Source organism: Scophthalmus maximus, chromosome 6 (assembly GCF_022379125.1).
Source record: "Scophthalmus maximus strain ysfricsl-2021 chromosome 6, ASM2237912v1, whole genome shotgun sequence".
Taxonomy (NCBI): domain Eukaryota; kingdom Metazoa; phylum Chordata; class Actinopteri; order Pleuronectiformes; family Scophthalmidae; genus Scophthalmus; species Scophthalmus maximus.
In genome coordinates this window covers 3857331-3878275 of record NC_061520.1, presented here as the reverse complement: position 1 = coordinate 3878275, position 20945 = coordinate 3857331, and the positions used below count along the sequence as shown (strand labels likewise).

The 20945-nt window shown below is 37.2% G+C and overlaps 3 protein-coding genes and 1 pseudogene across 3 annotated transcripts; all 4 read left to right on the top strand.

Annotated features, from left to right (window-relative positions):
- Positions 1-5109: 5109 nt before the first annotated feature.
- Positions 5110-7292, top strand: LOC118308907 (odorant receptor 131-2-like). Its single transcript, XM_035630363.1, has 2 exons — positions 5110-5259; positions 6469-7292. Exons 1-2 carry the CDS (start codon positions 5110-5112, stop codon positions 7222-7224), a joined length of 906 nt encoding a protein of 301 aa, XP_035486256.1. The 3' UTR covers positions 7225-7292.
- Positions 7293-9317: 2025 nt separating this feature from the next.
- Positions 9318-11312, top strand: LOC118308873 (annotated as a pseudogene).
- A 1437-nt stretch (positions 11313-12749) lies between these two features.
- LOC118308872 (odorant receptor 131-2-like) lies at positions 12750-15130 on the top strand. Its single transcript, XM_035630299.2, has 3 exons — positions 12750-12902; positions 13316-14086; positions 15095-15130. Exons 1-3 carry the CDS (start codon positions 12750-12752, stop codon positions 15128-15130), a joined length of 960 nt encoding a protein of 319 aa, XP_035486192.2.
- A 1019-nt stretch (positions 15131-16149) lies between these two features.
- Positions 16150-18974, top strand: LOC118308903 (odorant receptor 131-2-like). The gene is made up of 2 exons (XM_035630358.1): positions 16150-16980; positions 18067-18974. Exons 1-2 carry the CDS (start codon positions 16828-16830, stop codon positions 18889-18891), a joined length of 978 nt encoding a protein of 325 aa, XP_035486251.1. The 5' UTR covers positions 16150-16827; the 3' UTR covers positions 18892-18974.
- Positions 18975-20945: the final 1971 nt, after the last annotated feature.

The following is a 20945-nucleotide window of genomic DNA, read 5'->3' as shown; positions in this document are numbered from 1 at the left end:
GAGGGTTTACTTGCCATGAGGGTTTGACAACAACAACACCATTTTCTTTTTAATATATACTGCTGCTACATCAGTATGTGAAATTGTATACTCCGTCATATATATATATATATATATTTATCGCATTGGCCCCCCAAAAATCCACATATGTCAGGCTCTACTACTTTGTGCTTCTGTGACAATATTAACTTTATTGTTTTTATCTGTTTTTAAAAGGGGTAAAAAAAAATTAAAAAAAATAAAATAAAATAAAATGTTACTGGGTGATCAACTGCAATGAACTCAAAACTTTTATTTAAACTTAACTTTTCTTGTTTACACGTGTAATGATGAGTTTCTTCACAACTCGACTCCATTTGAATGACGATGAATACCCAGAAGACGAAATCCACAGAAGGTTTAAGTGTTGTTTTGTTTTTTTCGCTTTTTGAAAGGTCATAAGAGTCATGCAAGTAAGTGAACTTCTGCAAGCAACAAAGCAAATTCCCCGTGGATTGTCATGTGCTGCGTTTGAAGAGCAGCTCCGTGGGGATCATCGTCTGCTTCCAGACGAAGAGCCGTCGTTACTGACGATGACCTTAAACGCGATTTCTCAACAGACCGTGACGCAAGACGTGTTTGTCCCAGCAGGTTCTTCCCTTTTGTGAACAAACAACACAAAGTACAACAAAAGTTTTAGCGGATCTGATGAGCTCTGCAGCATATTAATACTTTCATTACTGATGAATCTGAACGTTTAAACCTAGAGAGATGAATTAAACGTCAGATAATGGAACAAAACATTTCCTAAATTGTTCGCATTCACGTATTTATTTAGAGTCTATTTATTGACAAGTCCTAAGTAATACAAATTTTTAAAAAAAATCTTTAAAATATTACTTACACGGTTAACAAAGATTTTGGAGGATAATCTTTCCATTGATTTATGAATCAATCAACTAATCATTCAGCTCTGAATTGGTTGACAGGGTATGAAAATCCATTCAAGTGTGAGTTTGATGAATTGAGGATGAGAGCGGGGGGATTCAAATCTGCTCGTTCAAACGTTCTCTTGTCAAGTTTGAAATGATGCGAAACAACTTTTAAAAAATCTGCATTGATCCAAAGTTTCTGCAAATTTGTGTTACAGTAAAAGTTGAGATGAGCGAGGAACAAACAATGATGTCCTCCTACTGGATTTCCAGCTGATGTGACCAAAGAGCCACAGTCCACTGAGAAAAGTTTTGTTTTCAAACAACCTTGTTAATTGTCAGTCAATCAGCTGCTCTCCACTGAGTATGCAGCAACATGTTTTTCAATTTACAAAAAAAAAGCCATTTCATGTAAATACTCCTCCTAATGATCACATAACAGAATAGCTCACGATGATAAGAAACTCTCTCAGAAGACCTATCTAATAAATCCCTCTGATGCTGTGTGTGCGTGCGCGTGTGCGTGTGTGTGTGCGTGTGTGTGTGTGTATGCTGGATGCTACATAACAAGTTGCCCCAGTGTGTGTGTGACCTTTACCGTCGGGGCCTAATGAGGCTGCTGATGAGAAGGATGATGTGTGTCCTGCAGCATGACTCACCTCCTGAACACACCGAGGGTTTACTGGAAATGTCAGGAGGTCCCACAGGTCCTTCCTGTGGAAAGTCATACAAAGTGATTTCAACTTGAGCTGGTGATGAGGTGCTGAACAGAAGAACTCCAAATGTTTTGTTTCCAAAGCGAACAAAGCCAGTCAATCATTTTGCACTTTCAGGCCCTCAGGGCCACGATAAAGTCGTTAAAAACACAGTAAAACATCGCAAGAGAGATTTCTTTTTACCAAAAGATCCCAACAGGCAGAGCTGACTCCATCCCACATTACTAGGCCTGGGCATTATAACATGTGGGACATTTTAAATTCCACATTCTAACTAACCACTGCTGTAAGAGAAAAGATTTATGGAAGCGTATCGCTGCTACGGCGGAAAAATAAAAACGGATCACGTTATAACGTTAAACTTTCACGTTAGTACTGTAGTGTTAACAAAATCCAGCCTGTGTTTTGTAGCATCAAATAACTTATTGACACCAAATTTATCAGAAGCATGTTAACATACATCAGTGTGATGGGAACTAACTTAAATGACAAAAAAAACACATTTGTAAACATTTGTTTAACGTGCACTTTGATTTATTTAGTTTGGTCCATGTTGCAACTGCTAACATGGAGGTGGTGGGTTTATGAACCGATACTGACAGGACAGTATTTAGCGTGAAGGGGGGAGAGAGTGGGGGGGAAGACATGCAGGAAAGGGCCGGAGTCAAACCCGTGGCCACTGCGGCAGGACTCCAGTCTCCGTTCATGGGGCGCCGGCGTGACCAAGTGAGCTAACCGACGTCCCCAGAAAATGTATGTTTTGAATTTAATTTAGGCGGAAGAGGATGACGTGCACAGTGTATGACCACTAAAGTGGGAGCAGAAGATTTCACAGTAAAATCTCTGTTATCTCTCCTACGGCCTCCTGGGTTATCTGCGGCACATGAAAAAGAAACGCCATCAGCATTATTTTTCTGCATTTGGGTACATTGGTAATGACCATTGCTGTAAGTCTATTTCCCCCTCGGGGAGTATAAAGATAATCCATCCAGCTTCAGAAAGTTGAAGTCAAAAAGCCAGAAACTTCCAATGACCCCAGGTACTTTCACTGATGATGCGTCCAAGTGCATCAATAGATGCAGGGTGTGATCTACCAGGGGGATGCGTTGGAATTCCCCCTTTCTGGTCTACATATCCCCGCCTCCACTGAATCATTTTTATTCCTGTTGGAGACAAAATGTAGCCCCCTTCAAAGTGCTCAATGCTACTTCACCTATAGACCATATAAAGTACCTCTCAAATATATATTTTTAAACTAAGTAAAGTGTTGTAACGTGAACAGTCTATAGTGAGATAGACTGCTCGACGAAAATCCGATAAAATCCATAATGGACCACCCACTGTCAGCGCTCGTGTTCGTGAGACAAGAGATGACATTGGGGCTAATTTACCAAATGATCCTGGTTTCATTAGCCTTGATCAATGCACGGCTTTTTGGTAACATTCTGTACCAAGCAGAAATATTTGTAAGGGGGATTTAATTTAAAACATATTACATTACATTCATTTTGCTGACGCTTTTGTCCAAAGCGACTTACAAATATCAAAGCAGGTAGCATTAAGGGCCTTGCCTAAGGGCACACTGGGATGACATGGAATTGAACCCCCAACCTTTTGTACCAGAGGGAGGGTTGAAACCCACTGAGCAATCCCAGGGCATTGCATGTGTAACGGTGGTCAGCTAGCCAACGCGTGAAGAGACGTGCTAGCGACAGTCTCTAGGGCCGATGGGTTTTAGCCTCCTTGCTAGCGCGTCCGTCTCACATGCCAGAGGTTGGGAGTTCGAGGCCACTCCCGTTTAACACGGTCGAATAATTTTTTTCACAAATCGCACATTGAATATATGTATGCAAGATTCAGCACACTGAGATGTTTACTGGCAATTCACGTAACCCTCCAAATCCGTGGCCGATTACCAACCAAACTACATATAAAGTCTGAGCTCTTCTGAAGCGACGGTGTTGGTGTGGTGATGTAAACGAAGCGACTCAGGTAAGGCTCCGTTTCTTCTACTGTATGCAAGCGAGCTAACAACAAACATGTGAGACCACACAGGCGTGTTGGTGGTGCATGTTTGAGTGGTGTGTTTTAACAGTAAATCTATAACTTCTATTCTTTCCTCTTCTTTTGCAGGACATTAATACTTTACATCCCAGGTCACTGCTGCAATATCAGTCTGCAAGACTAAGAAATAAGAACCTCAGATATGAAAGATATTCTATACTAAAGTTACAAAAATGATTAAAAGCGATCATTAAGAACCTTTTTAAGAACCTTGAATGTTAAACGATTAATCATTCGATTCGTTTTTTTTTATGAAGTAGTGGAAAAGTCAAAGACAAGCAAAAGTGAAAATGAGTACACTTGTTCTTTTAAATTATTAACAATAATATTTAAATCAAATTAATAATCTTAATGTAATATTTAAAATTCATTAACTCCAACTTTGAATATGAATAAACTGATTTTTATCCTGAGTCTGAGGCAAACAGCCTATTTTATATTTCAAGCTATTGGAAAGAAATAAATGCTCACAACTGTTAACTCACAAAACAATGTGCAAGAAGTTTTGTATTTTTTAAGGTCAGACGCTACAGGTACAAACAAAGTCTTTCATGCAGTGGTGAAAATTGAGATATTGGGCTATTTTTGCTTCCATTACACATCTTTCATAATTGAGCAAAGAAAATATCCCAAATACACATTTAGTTTGTTATTGTTCTTCACTTCATCAATTAAGGTCTGTAGATTTTAATTATATTTGATATATTTACATTTTATATGTCACACTTTGAGTCCAAAAAATCTCTACTTGAGTAAAGCTTAAACAAATCAAACTCTTTTTTGTTCCTGTCCATATTATGAAGGTTTTTTTACTGAGGAGTTATTTCTTGTATCATTTACAGTCTGATTTGTAGAACATTTCATTACGAACAAACATGTTGAAGATTGATTTTTTTTAAATGGGTGTTAACTGTATATTCAGATTTATGGAGGTATTAAAAGGGATATACAAAATCTCCTCTGTAAAAACCTTTGACCCTTAATACATCAACAAAACAAGTTCGACATGCATGTAAATGTACGTCAATTAACACAGATTTAACAAAATTTCATGTGTTCACGTGTTATACAAAAACTATTGTCTTCATATAAGCAATCAACTCAGTGACTTTCATATTGATATCTATCAATTTTTCTTTTTACCCTATTGATCTCTAGAATGAAAATGTTGAGGCAAGTGTTGAATGTTAATGTTTTTTTCTTCAAATAAAAATCGTGGAGTTCATCAGATCCCATTAAAACAGTGCTGCTTTTCTGATGATGTGCTTTTTCAACAGAACACATTGATGATTTCAGAGTCTGTTGGAAGCTTATATTCCAAAACATCTTTTAACAATTAACATTTCAATTGTATTATATAACTATTCTCAATATTTACCATCTAGTTTTCTCATGTGTTACATCTTCAGACTTGAGACATGGACGCGTCATCTGGCAACATGACCGTGGTCATTGCGTATCGAGACTCCTTTACTAAAGCTGTGACCAAGAATGCGATTGTTGTGGTTCTCAGCATCTCCATCAACTACATCAATGCAGGCCTCATTCGCACCTTCTGCAAGCACCAGGTACAAGGTTCTCTTTCATTACATGCAAACAATAAGGATGCTTTTACTAAAGTTATGTTAAAAATATTAACGTTTAAATTAAGTGACCTCCTGATCAACTTGTTCAATCTAAATCCTCGTAATATTGGGTAACTGGTTGGGATGCAGAACATGGCCGCTGTGGCACAGGAGGTAGAGTCAGTCGTCCACTAACCCGAAGGTCGGCTGGTCGATCCCAATTTCCCCTAGTCTCTGCTGAGAGAAATGTTGTGTATCTAAAACAGTGATTATTGATACCGGCAGGATATTTTCAACAGCTCTACAGGAACTATGTCGGATCTGTTAAGTTACTCATTCAGGGACTGCTGCTACCTCAGGAACAAATTGTCACTTCATCAGTGCCTTCTACATTTATTATATTTAATCTGACTTCTATGTCCCATATATTGCACTTTTTCAATGTATTCATTCAGTGTCCTGTATATTTCACATACTGTACAGTATTTCCTTTCCATTGCACATTTTCAATTTCTTTAGTTTTTCTGTCGTTTTGTTTTGCCTTACTTTTACACCATTAGAATTAATGTATTGTATATATTACTTATCTTATTTTTGTAAACACATTTTCAATTCCTCTGAATATCTGGAACATATTGCAGAAATTGACAATGAAGTTGACTTGACAAATACTGTTCAATAACACAGACATTAAAAATAAAGGATGGATCTCAAAACACCCAATATTAAAATATTCAGATAGGCCTGCAGTTGTCTTTGCAAGAGTTTTATTTTTCAAATGGAACTTTATAATTTTAAAATTTTACTAGATACATTATTAATATTGAAGAATATCGTTATGCATCATTAGGTGGCCTTTAATGATGCGCTGAGAATCTTGCTCAAGCTCCCGAGATAGGGAAGTGCTAGACATATGTTGGTTACCAGAAGTTTCATGCAGTGTGAAAGAATTTTATTTACACTTTAAAAAACAATAATTACAAGGGCCTTGACTGAGCCAACACAAAGTGACACAAGGTACTCATGTTGTTTTTGGAAACATTGGAACAGATGTCTTTGTGTATTTTAATCACTAGGGAACTGAAATGTGCAGGTTTTGTTATATTGTCCTTGTGTTGTATTTATATTTTATGATATGGACCTACTGTATGTGTCTGAAATAAAGATGAATCTAATAATCTTATCTAATCTTAAATAATTCATTCCTTCCAGATCTTCTACACAAATCCTCGGTATATCCTTTTCATTCACCTGGTGGTTAACGACATTATCCAAGTGACACTGACGGTCCTCCTGTTCATCATCAGCTATACCATCTACAAATTCAGCGTCTCCGTCTGTTGCACCTTCATCCTGATCGCTCTGTTCGCCACTGAAAACACCCCTCTGAATCTGGCCTGCATGGCGGTCGAGTGCTACATCGCCATCTGCGTCCCCCTCCGCCACGTGCAGATCTGCACCGTCAAGAGGACGTTGATGCTGATTGGTTTAATCTGGGCGACCAGCATGCTGTCAGTTCTTCCTGATCTCTTCATCACTTTGGCCATAGAGCCACTGGACTTCTTCCATTCCAAAGTGTTCTGTCTCAGGGAAACTGCCTTTCGTAATCCGCACATTATCCAGAAAAGGGATATCACCTATATGGTCTATCTTGTTATAGTTTGGCTCATTATCTTTTACACTTACTTCAAAATTATGTTCACTGCAAAAACAGCAAGCAAAGATGCTAAAAAAGCCAGAAACACAATCCTCCTCCATGGGTTTCAGGTGCTGTTGTGTATGGCGACGTACACAGAGCCCCTTTTAAAACAAGCTCTGCTGCAATGGTTTCCTAAGAATTATACAGACTCCCTCTTTGCTACTTATGTCATAGTGCAGATTCTGCCACGATCCATTAGTCCAATTATCTACGGCATACGAGACCAAACTTTCAGGAGGTATCTGAAAAGGCATCTGTTGTGTAGTTAGCATATCTTAAAGATTTTCCAAACAAAATACTCAAATTAGCTTGTGCTTTCCTTGCCTTTACAATTCTTTAGTAGTAAAATCCATACAATGTAAAGTTTAACCGGACACTGCTGTTATACATTTGCATGAATCCAAACTCATAAATGTTGGCAATGTATGTTATTGCTGCTACACTCATATGTGACTGAGTTGAATACATCTTGCCTATTTTGTAACTGGCTTCTTGTCCTGTGTTCAGATTAAAATTTCAACCCATTAAAAGCACCTTTGGAATTCATGAATGATTTGAATGAACCAAAAGCACTGTATCAACCAAAGGCACAGCCATAACTGATAATTATGTAATGTGTTTTATTTAATAAAGCCTTCATAAAGCTTCAACTTTGAGGTTTATAGTTCTAATGCTGCGATCACACCAAACGCAACGGAAAATCGATGTCGCGAAAGACAATTAGCGTTGAAATATCTCCCGACGTCCACGTCCGACAAACAACTGGCGGATATTCTCTGGTTGTGTTTTCTCACGCAAGTAAATACAAATGGTCACTCGCGCGAGTAATACAACACATAAATTCGCTTTGCGTTTGGTGTGAACGCTTTTTTTTATCAAATTCAGGTACGTGCCTGAATGCTCAATTTTGTGAGTTTGTACTTTTAGGATTGTTTGCATGTATGTAGACTTAATTGATACATGACTGGAACTTTTGCTTAAAGAATTGAATAAATCAAGTGACAAAGAGCAAACAGTCCAGATTCAGAAAATCTTTCTACGACTGATGGATGACATGATGAGAAATTCTTTACAGCTTTTAAAGCAGGGTGTGTTTTTTTTTTCAAATGCGGCTGCTTTGATTACATTAGTTTTAAATGCATTAACTTCAGTTCCAGTAGGTGAAATGTTGATTTTCATATTATAGATTGATTCTCCGATCGTCTGCCTGGGGTAAGGTTTCTCTATACGGAATAAATCTTTACAGATTTTAAACCACCACACAGGTTCTGCAATGTCCAGCCATAATCTACCATTAACAGATATTAGACCATTTGCAAAGCATCTGAGCTTTCTGAGACATGCAAACTAATATTTACTCTGCGTACAGTCCAAAAACTATTTGGTGTTAAATATGTAACCATCCTTACTAATCAGAGGCTGCAGGAACAGCTACTGTATATTTAAGTTCAAACATGCCTTTGTGTTAATGCTATAACGTGTAAAAGGAGTTTTTTCTCCTCCACAGTCGCCTAGTGATTGCTCATGGTGGGAACTGATTGTAGTAATAGAACATTTTTAGGTTTTTACTTCAGCTGAATCTTTTCACTACAATTCAAGTTTTCAAGATTTTAATAATTTATGACCAAACAGTACTTATGAGCGATATAGTCTCATTCACTTTACTGTAAAATATCAAAAAATAACAGTGGCAATTGATAAATGTTCATTTCATTATCAACAAGGCAATGAACTAATTGCTAATTAATATTGCCTCAGTCCTGTCTGTTTGCATGTACATACTATGTGTATGAACTGTTTATATGGATATGTGTTTCTGTGAAAGTATATGTTTCAGTGAAAGTACATGTGTGTATGTACAGTATAAGTATGTGCACTCAGGCTAGTGAGTTCACCCTGTTTTTTAGCAGATTACAGTCGAAAAAGAAAAAAAAAATCTGCGGTTATAAAACGGTGGATCAAGGATTTATTTTCCTTGACAAATGCAAAACAACTTAAAAATGACATCTATATTTTTAAGGCCATGTGCTAAACAGTTGTGCAAAAATCACATTGCACATTGCCTTATGTGCCATTGTGTTCACACTTTATATATGATGTTCACATTGTACAAATTATTTCTATTTTTCATATTTCCTTGTTGAATGTTTACCAATACGTTACTTCTACTGATGTATCTATTTTGACTAGCCTCTTTGCCCTGATCTCCTGCTCTTTTTGAATGACTTAATGGGGAATCTTTCCTGCCAACACAAATAACCCTTTGCAACTCTGCACCTCTGTCTATAAAATTATGTCCTTACTAATCCCTGCACATGATTATGTTCTCTCTTCTGTTAGGTTTAACTTCCCTTTTCAAGATATGAACGCATCATCTATAAATGTGACAGCGGCTGGTCAGCTTCCAAACTCCTTCTCTAAAGCTCTGACCAAGAATGTTATTGTTTTGGTTCTTGGGCTTCCCATCAACTACATCAATGCAGGCCTTATTTAAACCTTCAGCAAACACCAGGTCTGATATTCCTTTAACTACACAAAACATAACTGTCATCAGCAGCCACTTTTAAACCAAGCAAAATTACTCTTCACTGACACAAACATTACGCTTTAGAAAAAGAAAAACAATCAGGAGTAAATTCAATCAAAACACAAATAAATACGCATATCATCAAAATTTTCACTACTTGACCTTATTGCTGATGTCAGCATCTACATACTTTACATGTATATTTGGTTGATAGAACAGTCGCACAAAGCTAACAACCCCACTTGGATCTTGCTTTAACGCCTGAATGTTCTACCTGAATCAGGTAAATGTCATTGTTTGGGTTGCTGCAGTGGTCTGTTGCCTGTGTTACATGGTGTTCAAATTATGATCTTTATAACTTTTGTAAGAAATCTCAATATCATCACCAGCATTGATGAATCTCACGGTACAATCACATCATTTAATTTACAGCACAAAAAACATGTTTAAATGTAAAGAACCTCTACAATGGAGGTGTAAATGCATGCAGAAGACATTATAGCTGTGTTTATAGGATTCGTAGGAGGTTTCACGAGGTTATTGGAAACTTTGCAGGAACACTGCATTTGCACCGCAGGGACCCGGGTCTAAACTTAGTTCTGGAGAAATGGTTTTACCCCCAAGAAGTCCCTGAACGAGGGGTAGTACTTAACAAAAGTACATGAACCATTGGGGCAGGGTTTGCAGCACTGAACATGCCTGATTGGTCGAGTACTCAAGGTCAATCTCTACAGTAGGTCAATAGCTCATGAAATCTGTTTCCTTGCTCTTTGCCCAACTGTCTCTCTCTCTCACCGAGTCGGTGGCCAAGTGATTGTTCTGTCAAAACATCTTCAACTTTTTCCTGTCATCCACAGGCAGGCTGACTTCGGCATTAAATCAATACTTACCGATTTTTGCGTGCACTTTGTATAGTTCTCTGTAGGCAGGTAAACCTGCATCGAGTGCACACTATAGTGTTTTTGTGTGCCAGTTCATAGGGAAAGAAAACTTAGTAAGACCAAGTACAAATGCAAATCAGATCAGTCAAAAGTTATCAAAGCTATGAATCTAATATTGAGCAATGTCAACACTGAATGAAATTAATCTCTCTTTTTTTTTTTACTTTCGTGCCATTGCATTTCCCCTCAAGATCTTCTACACGACTCCCCTTTTCATTCACCTGGTGGTTAACGACATGACCCAAGTGACTACGGCCATTGTCCTGTTCGTCATCAGCAGACCACTGAAAACACCCCTCTGAATCTGGCCTGCATGGCTGTCGAGTGCTACATCGCGATCTGCGTCCCCCTCCACGTGCAGATCTGCACCGTCAAGAGGACGTTGATGCTGATTGGTTTAATCTGGGCGACCACCATGTTGTCAGTTCTTCCTGATCTATTCATCACCTTGGCCACAGAGCCAATGGACTTCTTCCATTCCCAAGTGTTCTGTCTCAGGGAAACAGTCTTCCAAGATCCCCTCATTATCAAGAAGCGAGATATCACATATATGTTTTTTCTAGTTATAGTTTGGCTCATTATCTTTTACACTTATTTCAGAATCATGTTCACTGCAAAAACAGCCAGCAAAGATGCCAAGAAAGCAAGAAACACAATCCTCCTCCATGAGTTTCAGCTGCTGCTTTGTATGGCCATATATGCATTCCCTCAGTTATTAATAGTTCTGCAGCAATGGTCCCCTATGAACTATAAAGACTCTCTCTTTACTCTCTATATTGTTGTCCAGATCCTGCCACGAGCCATTAGTCCAATCATCTACGGCATTAGAGACTGTGCTTTCAGGAGGTATCTGAAAAGTTATCTCTTGTGTAAACTGAGCATATCCTAAGAAGTCATTTATCGACATCAAGACTTGAGTAAATACAGTACAGTCTGGTCAGAATCTAATAAAAACTCAAACTGGTCATGTTTGTTACCTCTATCAACAAGGTTGTTTTTGCCCCTGTCCTTTTGTTTGTTCGTCAGCACAATTGTGCGAAAACTTCTGATACAGATTTCCACAAAACTTGGTTAAAGGATGGGATATGGGCAAAGAAAAAAACGATTACATTTTTGCACAGATTTGCAGAAGTCAGATTCCTTTAATAAATAGCATGTAGAAAAAAATTGATATCCTAAATTGAAGTATTCTCCAGTAGATTTCTTTAGAAGACTTTAAATCATTGCCAAGGCATATTGTATCTGATTTGATGCCACACTAGATACACTAGATGTTGGTTGTTTCTTTAATTTGTGTCTATGTTTATAAGGAGGAGGAAGTGAATACACATTTATGTTAGTAATAAGCATAATGATATTATAATTTATTTAGGAAACTGACCATGTCAACAAGCTCATTTTCACTCCCACACAGCTGAATATCACGATTACATAATCTTTGACATCCTGCGGGACTAATGCAGCTTGATATAAAGCCAACAATTTGCTTTCAGGCTTATTTGATGTCTGGTGAATGTTGATACTTAGTCACACTGTCGGAGGTAGGAACGTTTTTGATGCTATCACATTGTATTATTTATGGAGTATTTTATCATTATGTTGTTTATAGTACTGCAATCTTTTTTAAACTGAAAATGCATTTAATATTTCTGTAAAGCACTTGCTCACCAACAATTACTTTGATTTCCTAAATTCAGCATATCTCTAATAGAACAAAAGCAAATCTGTTCATTAGAAAAGAAAAAAAGGTTAAAAATTTATGAAAAATAATAATGTTATCGGCTTGGAGAAACATTTAAAACCTGCAAATATATTTAGACGATTCATGATGTATGGATGGACACTGTAAAACAAATTAATTCATTACTGCTTTCTTCACCATCAACTTACATCTGCCTTACCTCTGTGCACACATTTTCTGCATTTATTATACTCTGCCATGTTATGCTTTTCTTATTGCACACCAACCTTTCAGAATTTGCAAACTATTTGAGATTAACGCCAATTCTAATGTATAAACATACATATTTATTTTCAGCTGTTTATTGTGGGTTTTTAATGTTTTTTCTATATTTTATTCCGTACCTCGCTCTGCAGTTGTGGTTAATTTAATTTGAATGTTATCTAATGTTTGGTTTCAGATTAACTTTACTGTCTATGCATAATGTATCAAGGTATTACTGCAATTGTTTGAAAAATGTGAAAATAAGATAACATTTTTAGTACAAAGAACCTGTTAAAAGCTTGAATTCTCAGTTCAAAAATTATCAAATGTTTTTAAATGTTTCCCTGTAACAGAGGGTGAAAGGATCCTCAAATCGTCTCCATGAATTCCTCCTTTTCCAACTATAATGTGTCGAGTCAGAGTTATCGAGATTCTCTGAGCTCAGCTGTAGCCAAAAATGTGATTGTTGTGGCTCTTGGCCTTATCATCAACTACACCAATGGCACACTGATTAACACCTTCAGAAAACACCAGGTCAGAATTCTTTCTTTTTTTATTTGTCAGTATTACCTATGACAAGGTGGTTAGGTTTTCACCCGTGTCCACTTTTGTTTGTTGGTTGGTTTTATTACTGTTTTGTTTGTCTTATTCGAAAGATGGGACATTGGCCAAGAAACGGTGTCACATTTACATTACATTACATTTTGTTGTGGATCTGGACAAAGGACATTTCTACTGATTTGCCAAGAAATAGATCATTGATTTTGATGTGGTGAAAACAGGCATTTTGAGCTCTACTAGTAATCATGATAAATACCCTTTATTATTACTATTAATCACATTATTATTTCATTCACTTATCAGTGATTGTTATTTGTAGTAGAAAGACATGGACGGCTGAAAGTAAAAAACAGTGACACTGATTGATTTGTTTTGTTTTCTTTCAGATATTTTACCTGAATCCTCGTTACATCCTCTTCATCCACCTGGTCTTGAACGATATGATTCAGCTCACTGTAACGATCAGCCTGTTAGTCTTTAGTTATGTTTTCTACAAAATCAATGCATCCTTCTGTTGCCTCCTCATTACCTTGGCTGTCTTCACCACCTTCAACACTCCATTAAATTTAGCTGTCATGGCAGTGGAGTGCTACATCGCTATTTGTTTACCACTGCGACACGCTGAGTTGTGCACCATCAAAAGAACATACATTCTGATTGGTTGGATTTGGGTCATGAGCGCAGTTTCGATGCTGCCGGATGTGTTTATTGTTATGGCAACCGAGCCTGCGCGGTTATTCCATTCCACTATTTTTTGTGAGAGGGATAACCTGTTCCGACACCCTATAAGTTTAAAAAAGAGGGATGTTTCCCACATAATTTCCCTAATTGGTGTTTGGCTCACTCTCTTCTATACTTACTTTAAGATCTTCTTTGCTGCTAAAGCTGCTAAAGAGGTTAAATCAGGGGATGGAAATGCAACAAAGGCCAGGAATACAATCCTGCTTCATGGCTTTCAGCTACTGCTGTGTATGCTGACTTATGTAGGCCCTATTGTAAAAAAGGCTCTGTTCTACTGGTTCCCTAAATATTATGTTCATGCAGCCTTTGTTTGTTATATAATCATCCAGATACTGCCAAGGTTTATCAGTCCTATCGTGTACGGGCTACGAGACAAGACGTTTAGGCAGTACTTGAAAAATTATCTGCTGTGTACAGTCAGAACAAGCAGAAAAAACCCTGGACAATGGAAAAGTTAATGTTGCCATTCATATCTGGAAACAAAGATTTCCAGATATGAATGGCACTAATAAATACACTGACTTTTCAGTGTGAATGGGAATTAAGATAGTGCCATTGTATTATATTAAGCAACACAAGCAATACAATCAGCAAATTCACTGAATCATTAATTTTAATTTTTTCCCGAACTTTAAATAATCAGGTTTTTTTTTACAATTTAAACATGCACCAAAGACTGCAGTCTTATCTAGTCATGTGACCATTTAAGCCTCCAGCTAATCTACTGTACATTGGATGTCATATTTTATACAGTATACATATAGTATGATAATATAATTTTAAGGACTTTATAATAAATTAAATGAAATACAATAAATGTTTGGAGAATGTCTGTATCTAAAAAGTCAGAGAAACTATGACAGTTGACTGAAGATGTAATATTTCCCACGGTGATTAGGACCAGCTGATTGTTTTTTTTCAAAACAATTATCAGAAAAAGGTACACAAAGACAAAATTATCCAAAATCATGTAATATTTCTCATTATCTATTTTTATTACAGAGGGCAAAATTATCGCATAAATGAGATTATCATCATACATCTGGCAATGCTGGTGCAGGGAAGATCTGTAAATTGTAGCAAAACAGCATGTGTGTATTTTCTAAGGAGTTCATAGTCTCAAATAATCGCTAGTTTCAAGTCATTGCTCATTCCAATGTTCTGCAGATGACAAACTTTCCTGGGAGAGTCTGCAAGGGCCTGGAATGGTACAGATAGGAAATGGGACAGCACGTCAACTTGACAATGCAAAAACCTGTTGCTGACTATGATGTGTTTAGGACTTTATATTTCACGTATTTTACTGCCTTCAAGGCCAAGGCACTTGAGTTCAAGGTTACCTTTTTTAATACGTTTCCGGGCTTCGCCCAGGTAACCCCATGTTTCACTATCACAACTCTATGAACTGTGGGTAATTCCCTCAGGCAAAGTCTGCATCGATGCTGACTTATGGAAAGTAGCCATAAAGGGCTCAAAAAGTCGACAGGTGAGCCCTTGATTTGACAGGACAGACCTGAGCCCCTTATGGAGTTTACGGGAATGCGCCTCAAAGTCTGAGTCCGTTAATGTGGACATTGAGATTGGGCCTATTTTTTCCCCTGTCCATTTGTTTGTTTGTCAGCATGATTGTGCAAAAACTACTGAACAGATTTCCACAAAACTTGGTGGAAGGATGGGAAATGGGCGAAAGAATCCATCAAATTTTAGCACAGATTCTGAAAATGGGTGAACGTTTTGTCACTTTCCTTAAAATTGTCATTTCGGGCCTTTTTGGGGGCATTTTCTATGACTTTTGTAAAGCTTGACTATTTTTAAGGGGATTGTTGGGGCTTGCTGGGGTATGCACTCTACTGAGAGCCATTCTAGATTAGCTTATGAAATTATTGCAAAGAAGTAGTCAGATCTATTTAATCAATTGTATCTAGAATAAAAATATATATCCTAAATTGTAGTATTCTAAATTGGATTTCAGAGAGTTTGAGTCATTGCCAAGGCATATTGAATCTGTTTTGAAGCCACACGGTGGCCCTACACTTTACAAAGACACTAGATGTTGGTTGATCCTTTAATTTATTAACGTTCAAAACTAGTGAATACACAAATAAGTTATTAAAAAGTAGAATATTATAATTGTTTTAAAAGACTGACAGTGTCAACAAGCTCATGTTCACTCCCACACAGCTGAATAACCCAATGAGATCATCTTTGACATTCTGCAGGACTAATGCGGTTTGATATAAAGCCAAAAATTTGCTTTCAGGCTTATTTGATGTCTGGTGAATGTTGATACTTAGTCACACTGTCGGAGGTAGGAACGTTTTTGATGCTTATATATGTATTATATATGTATTATTTATGGAGTATTTTATCATTATGTTGTTTATAGTACTGCAATCCTTTTTAACTGAAAATGCATTTAATATTTCTGTAAAGCACTTGCTAACTAACAATTACTCTGATTTCCTAAATTCAGCATATCTCTAATAGAACAAAAGCAAATCTGTTCATTAGAAAAGAAAAAAAGGTTAAAAATGTATGTAATTCTTATAATTTTTTCAAAATGATTATTCTGCAGCACTACTACTGGTATTAAAGGAAAATAATGTTATCGGTTTGGAGAAATATTTAAAACCTGCAAATATATTTAGACGATTCATGATGTATGGATGGACACTATAAAACAAATTAATTCAATACTGCTTTCTTCACCATCAGCTTACATCTGCCTTACCTCTGTGCACACATTTTCTGCATTCATTATACTCTGCCATGTTATGCTTTTCTTATTGCACACCAACCTTTCAGAATTTGCACACTATTTGTGATTAACGCCAATTCTAATGTATAAAACATACATATTTATTTTCATCTGTTTATTGTGGGTTTTTAATGTATTTTCTATATTTTATTCCATAGCTCGCTCTGCAGTTGTGGTTGATTTAATTTTAATGTCATGTAATGTTTGGTTTCAGATTAACTCTACTGTCTATGCATAATGTATCAAGGTATTACTGCAATTGTTTGAAAAATGTCAAAATAAGATGATATTTTTGGTAAAAAGAACCTGTTAAAAGCTTGAATTCACAGATCAAAAATTATAAAATGTTTTTAAATGTTTCCCTTTAACAGAGGGTGACAGGATCCTCATTTCGTCTCCATGAATTCCACCATTTCCAACTACAATGTGTCAAGTCTGATTGATCAATATTCTCTGAGCTCAGTTGTAGCTAAAAATGTGATTGCTGTGGCTCTTGGCCTTATCATCAACTACATCAACGGCACACTGATTAACACCTTCAGAAAACACCAGGTCAGAATGCTTTTTTTCATGTTTGTTGGTATTACCTACAACAAGGTGGTTAGGTTTTCAAGTTTGTCTGTTTTTTTGTTTGTTGGTTGGTTTGATTGTTGGTTTGTTTGTCAGCAGAAATACACAAAAACTTCTGAACAGATTTCCATGAAACTTGTTGGAAAGATTGGACATGGGCCAAGACAGAGCATTGCATTTATTAAATTTACTTTACCTTACATGTTGTTGTGGATTCAGACAAAGGGGCAAATCCAGGACTTATTTTTAAATTGTGGGAGCGTTTTTTGACTTTTTCTCTTATTTCCCAGGAAATAATTCATTGATCTTGATGGGGAAAAAATAGGCATATTTAGGGGACTGATATCTATGAGAATGTGATATTTTGTGTGGCTTGATTAAAATTAAAGGGACTGTTGTTGACTGTCTAATGGAAGAACCTATTAAATGTTGATCCTGACAAAGGAGCAGATCCAGGAATCTTATTTATCACTCTCTTAAACATTTTGGGGCATGTTTCCCATGGTATAAATCATGGAAATTGTTGGAAAAACAGGCATATTTATTGGACAGTCATTTAGGAGTATGTGCAATTTGGTGTGGATTCAAATAAAAATCCATATCTAGTGGATTTAAATGTGGTTTCATAGGAACAGTCTTTTCTCAGTAGCTGATCGGTAAAAAAAAGAGCTGGAAACATGTAACAAAAAACAATGTGTAGCTGAAAACATGTGGATACAGTAGGAAACCAACTGTCTAGATATTTATTAAATTTTTCAATTGTTGTGTGTTTTTATGTTGTAAATAAATACTGCTCTTAGTGTAATTGGTTTAATTTTATCAATCTGCTATGGTGATTATGATTTCATGATCTTTATTGTTTATTGGCTTGATTATTTGGGGTCTGTGGGGCCTTGAGCTCTACTAGTAATCATGATAACAATTAGTGTCATTATACCCCTTTATTATTACTATTATCATCATTATTATTTCATTCAATTATCAGTGATTGTTATTTGTAGTAGAAAGACATGGACGGCTGAGAGTAACAAACATTGACCCTGACTGATTTGTTTTCTTTTCTTTCAGATATTTTACATGAATCCTCGTTACATCCTCTTCATCCACCTGGTCTTGAACGATATGATTCAGCTCACTGTAACGATCAGCCTGTTAGTCTTTTTTTTTGTCTTCCACAAAATCAATGCCTCCTTCTGTTGCCTCCTCATTACATTCGCTGTCTTCACCACCTTCAACACTCCATTAAATTTAGCTGTCATGGCAGTGGAGTGCTACATCGCCATTTGTTTACCACTGCGACACGCTGAGTTGTGCACCAACAAAAGAACATACATTCTGATTGGTTGGATTTGGGCCATGAGCGCAGTTTCGATGCTGCCGGATTTGTTTATTATTCTGGCAACTGAGCCTGCGCGGTTATTCTATTCCACTATTTTTTGTAAGAGGGATAACCTGTTCCGACACCCTATAAGTTTAAAAAAGAGGGATGTTTCCCAGATAATTTTACTAATTAGTGTTTGGCTTACTCTCTTCTATACTTACTTTAAGATCTTCTTTGCTGCTAAAGCTGCTAAAGAGGTTAAATCAGGGAAGGGAGATGCAAAAAAGGCCAGGAATACAATCCTGCTTCATGGCTTTCAGTTACAGCTGTGTATGCTGACTTATGTGACCCCTATTGTAAAAGAGGCTCTGTTCTACTGGTTCCCTAAATATGATAGTCATGTAGACTTTGTTAGTTATATCATCATCGAGATACTGCCGAGGTTTATCAGTCCTATCGTGTATGGGCTACGAGACAAAACATTTAGACAGCACTTGAAAAATCATCTGCTGTGTACAGTCAGAACAAGCGTCAAACCCTTGACAGCGGCAAAGTTGATGTTGCTGTGCTAAATAACCAACGAGAACGATTTTGAACAAAGACTTCCAGGTATGAATGACACTAAGAATAAATACATTGACTCTTCAGTGTGAGTGGGAATTTAGATAGTGCCCCTTTAAGACCAGCTGATTGCTTTTTTTTCAAAACCAACTAATCAGAAAGGTACACAAAGATTAAATTATCATAAATCATGTATATTTGTCATTATCTATCATATAATACAGAGAGCAACATTTTTGCACAAATAAGATTATCATCATACATATGGCAATACTGGTGCAGGGAATATCTGTAAATTGTAGCAAAACTGCATGTGTGTTACTGTGTATTTTCTAAGGAGTTCATAGTCTCAAATAATCGCTAGTTTCAAGTCTTCTTCAATACAGCAAAATGTTCATTTTGTACATTGTGGTCTCAATTAGAGTAAAATAGACGATAAAGTACCATAGCGTAGATACTGTGATTGACAGCTGGTCCGTCCAATAAGTGCATGGTCGGAGGTGTAGGTGGGCGCGCAATGGAAGAGGTCTCAGTCAGACCCGCCCCCAATTCTAAGTCTGGTTGCAAAAAAGTCAATATGGCACTGGTCAAAATGGGAACTCGGCCAAGGCACTTGAGTTCAAGTTTACCTTTTTTTTTTTTTAAACGTTCCCTGGCTTCCCCCTGGTAACCCCATGTTTCACATCACAACGCTATGAACTGTGGGTAATTCCCTCAGACAAAGTCTGCATCAATGACGCAAAATTTCGCGACTCGTGCGAGTTTGGTCACAAGCAAACATTTGTGCTTATTGTGTCACTCGCATGAAAGTTTGCCCGTTCAATCCCTTCCACTTTCTCTGACAAATCTGAACAAACACACGCAGACAAAGACACACACGCAGGTAAACATGAACTGTTGTAGGAAAAAAAGGCAGACGGGAGTGCCGCTGGGCAAGCTACACAAAGTGGCTGTGCTAATTGGGGCTAACTAGCTAGTCTGGCGGCGCACACACAGACACAGTAGTGATCCTCCATTCCTGATGCAATGACAGGACGTCTGACGACAGGTGACGGAGGGAAGATCCCAACGCTCATTGGCTATCGTGTTGTGAATATATCGCCCGAGTTCAAATATTTCAACTTGATCGATGGACGCCCCGCGAATTTCGCCTGATTCACATTACACATATCGCACCATTTCCTTCGCCCGAGTCAGTGCTGTGAAATTCGTGTCTTGTCGCATCTTTGCATTGACTTTGTATGTAATCTACCCGCATCAAAAAATTGCGTCACGTCCCGTGTGAGATCTATTTTTGCCTCTGTCCATTTGTTTGTCAGCACGATTGTGCAAGACTACTGAACAGATTCCACAAAACTTGGAAGGATCGGACATGGGCCAAGAAAAAAAAAAAATACATTAAATTTTAGCACAGATTCAGACAAATATTTTGTAACTTTACCTAAAATTGACATTTACGGCCTTTTTGGGGGCATTTTCTCTGACTAAAATACAAAATGACTGTATTTAAGGGGACTGTTGGGGCTTGGCGGAGGTATGCACTCTATGAGAGCCATTCTAGTTTAGCTTATGCAATTATTGCAAGGAAGTAGTCAGATCTATTTAATCAATTGCATGTAGAATAAAAATATATATCCTAAATTGTAGTATTTTAAATTGGATTTCACAGAGTTTGAGTCATTGCCAAGTCATATTGAATCTGTTTTGAAGCCACACGGTGGCCCAACACTTTACAAAGACACTAGATGTTGGTTGATCCTTTAATTTATCACCTGTGTCTTTGTTTACAAAGAGGGGAAAGTTCAAAACTAGTGAATACACAAATAAGTTATTAATAAGCAGAATATTATAATTGTTTTAAAAGACTGACAGTGTCAACAAGCTCATGTTCACTCCCACACAGCTGAAAAACACAATGACATAATCTTTGACATTATGCAGGACTCAAGCAGCTTGATATAAAGCCAACAATCTGCTTTCAGGCTTAGTTGATGTCAGGTGAATTAGGTGCACCGTCGGAGGTAGGAACGTTTTTGATGCTATCACACTGTATTATTTTATCATT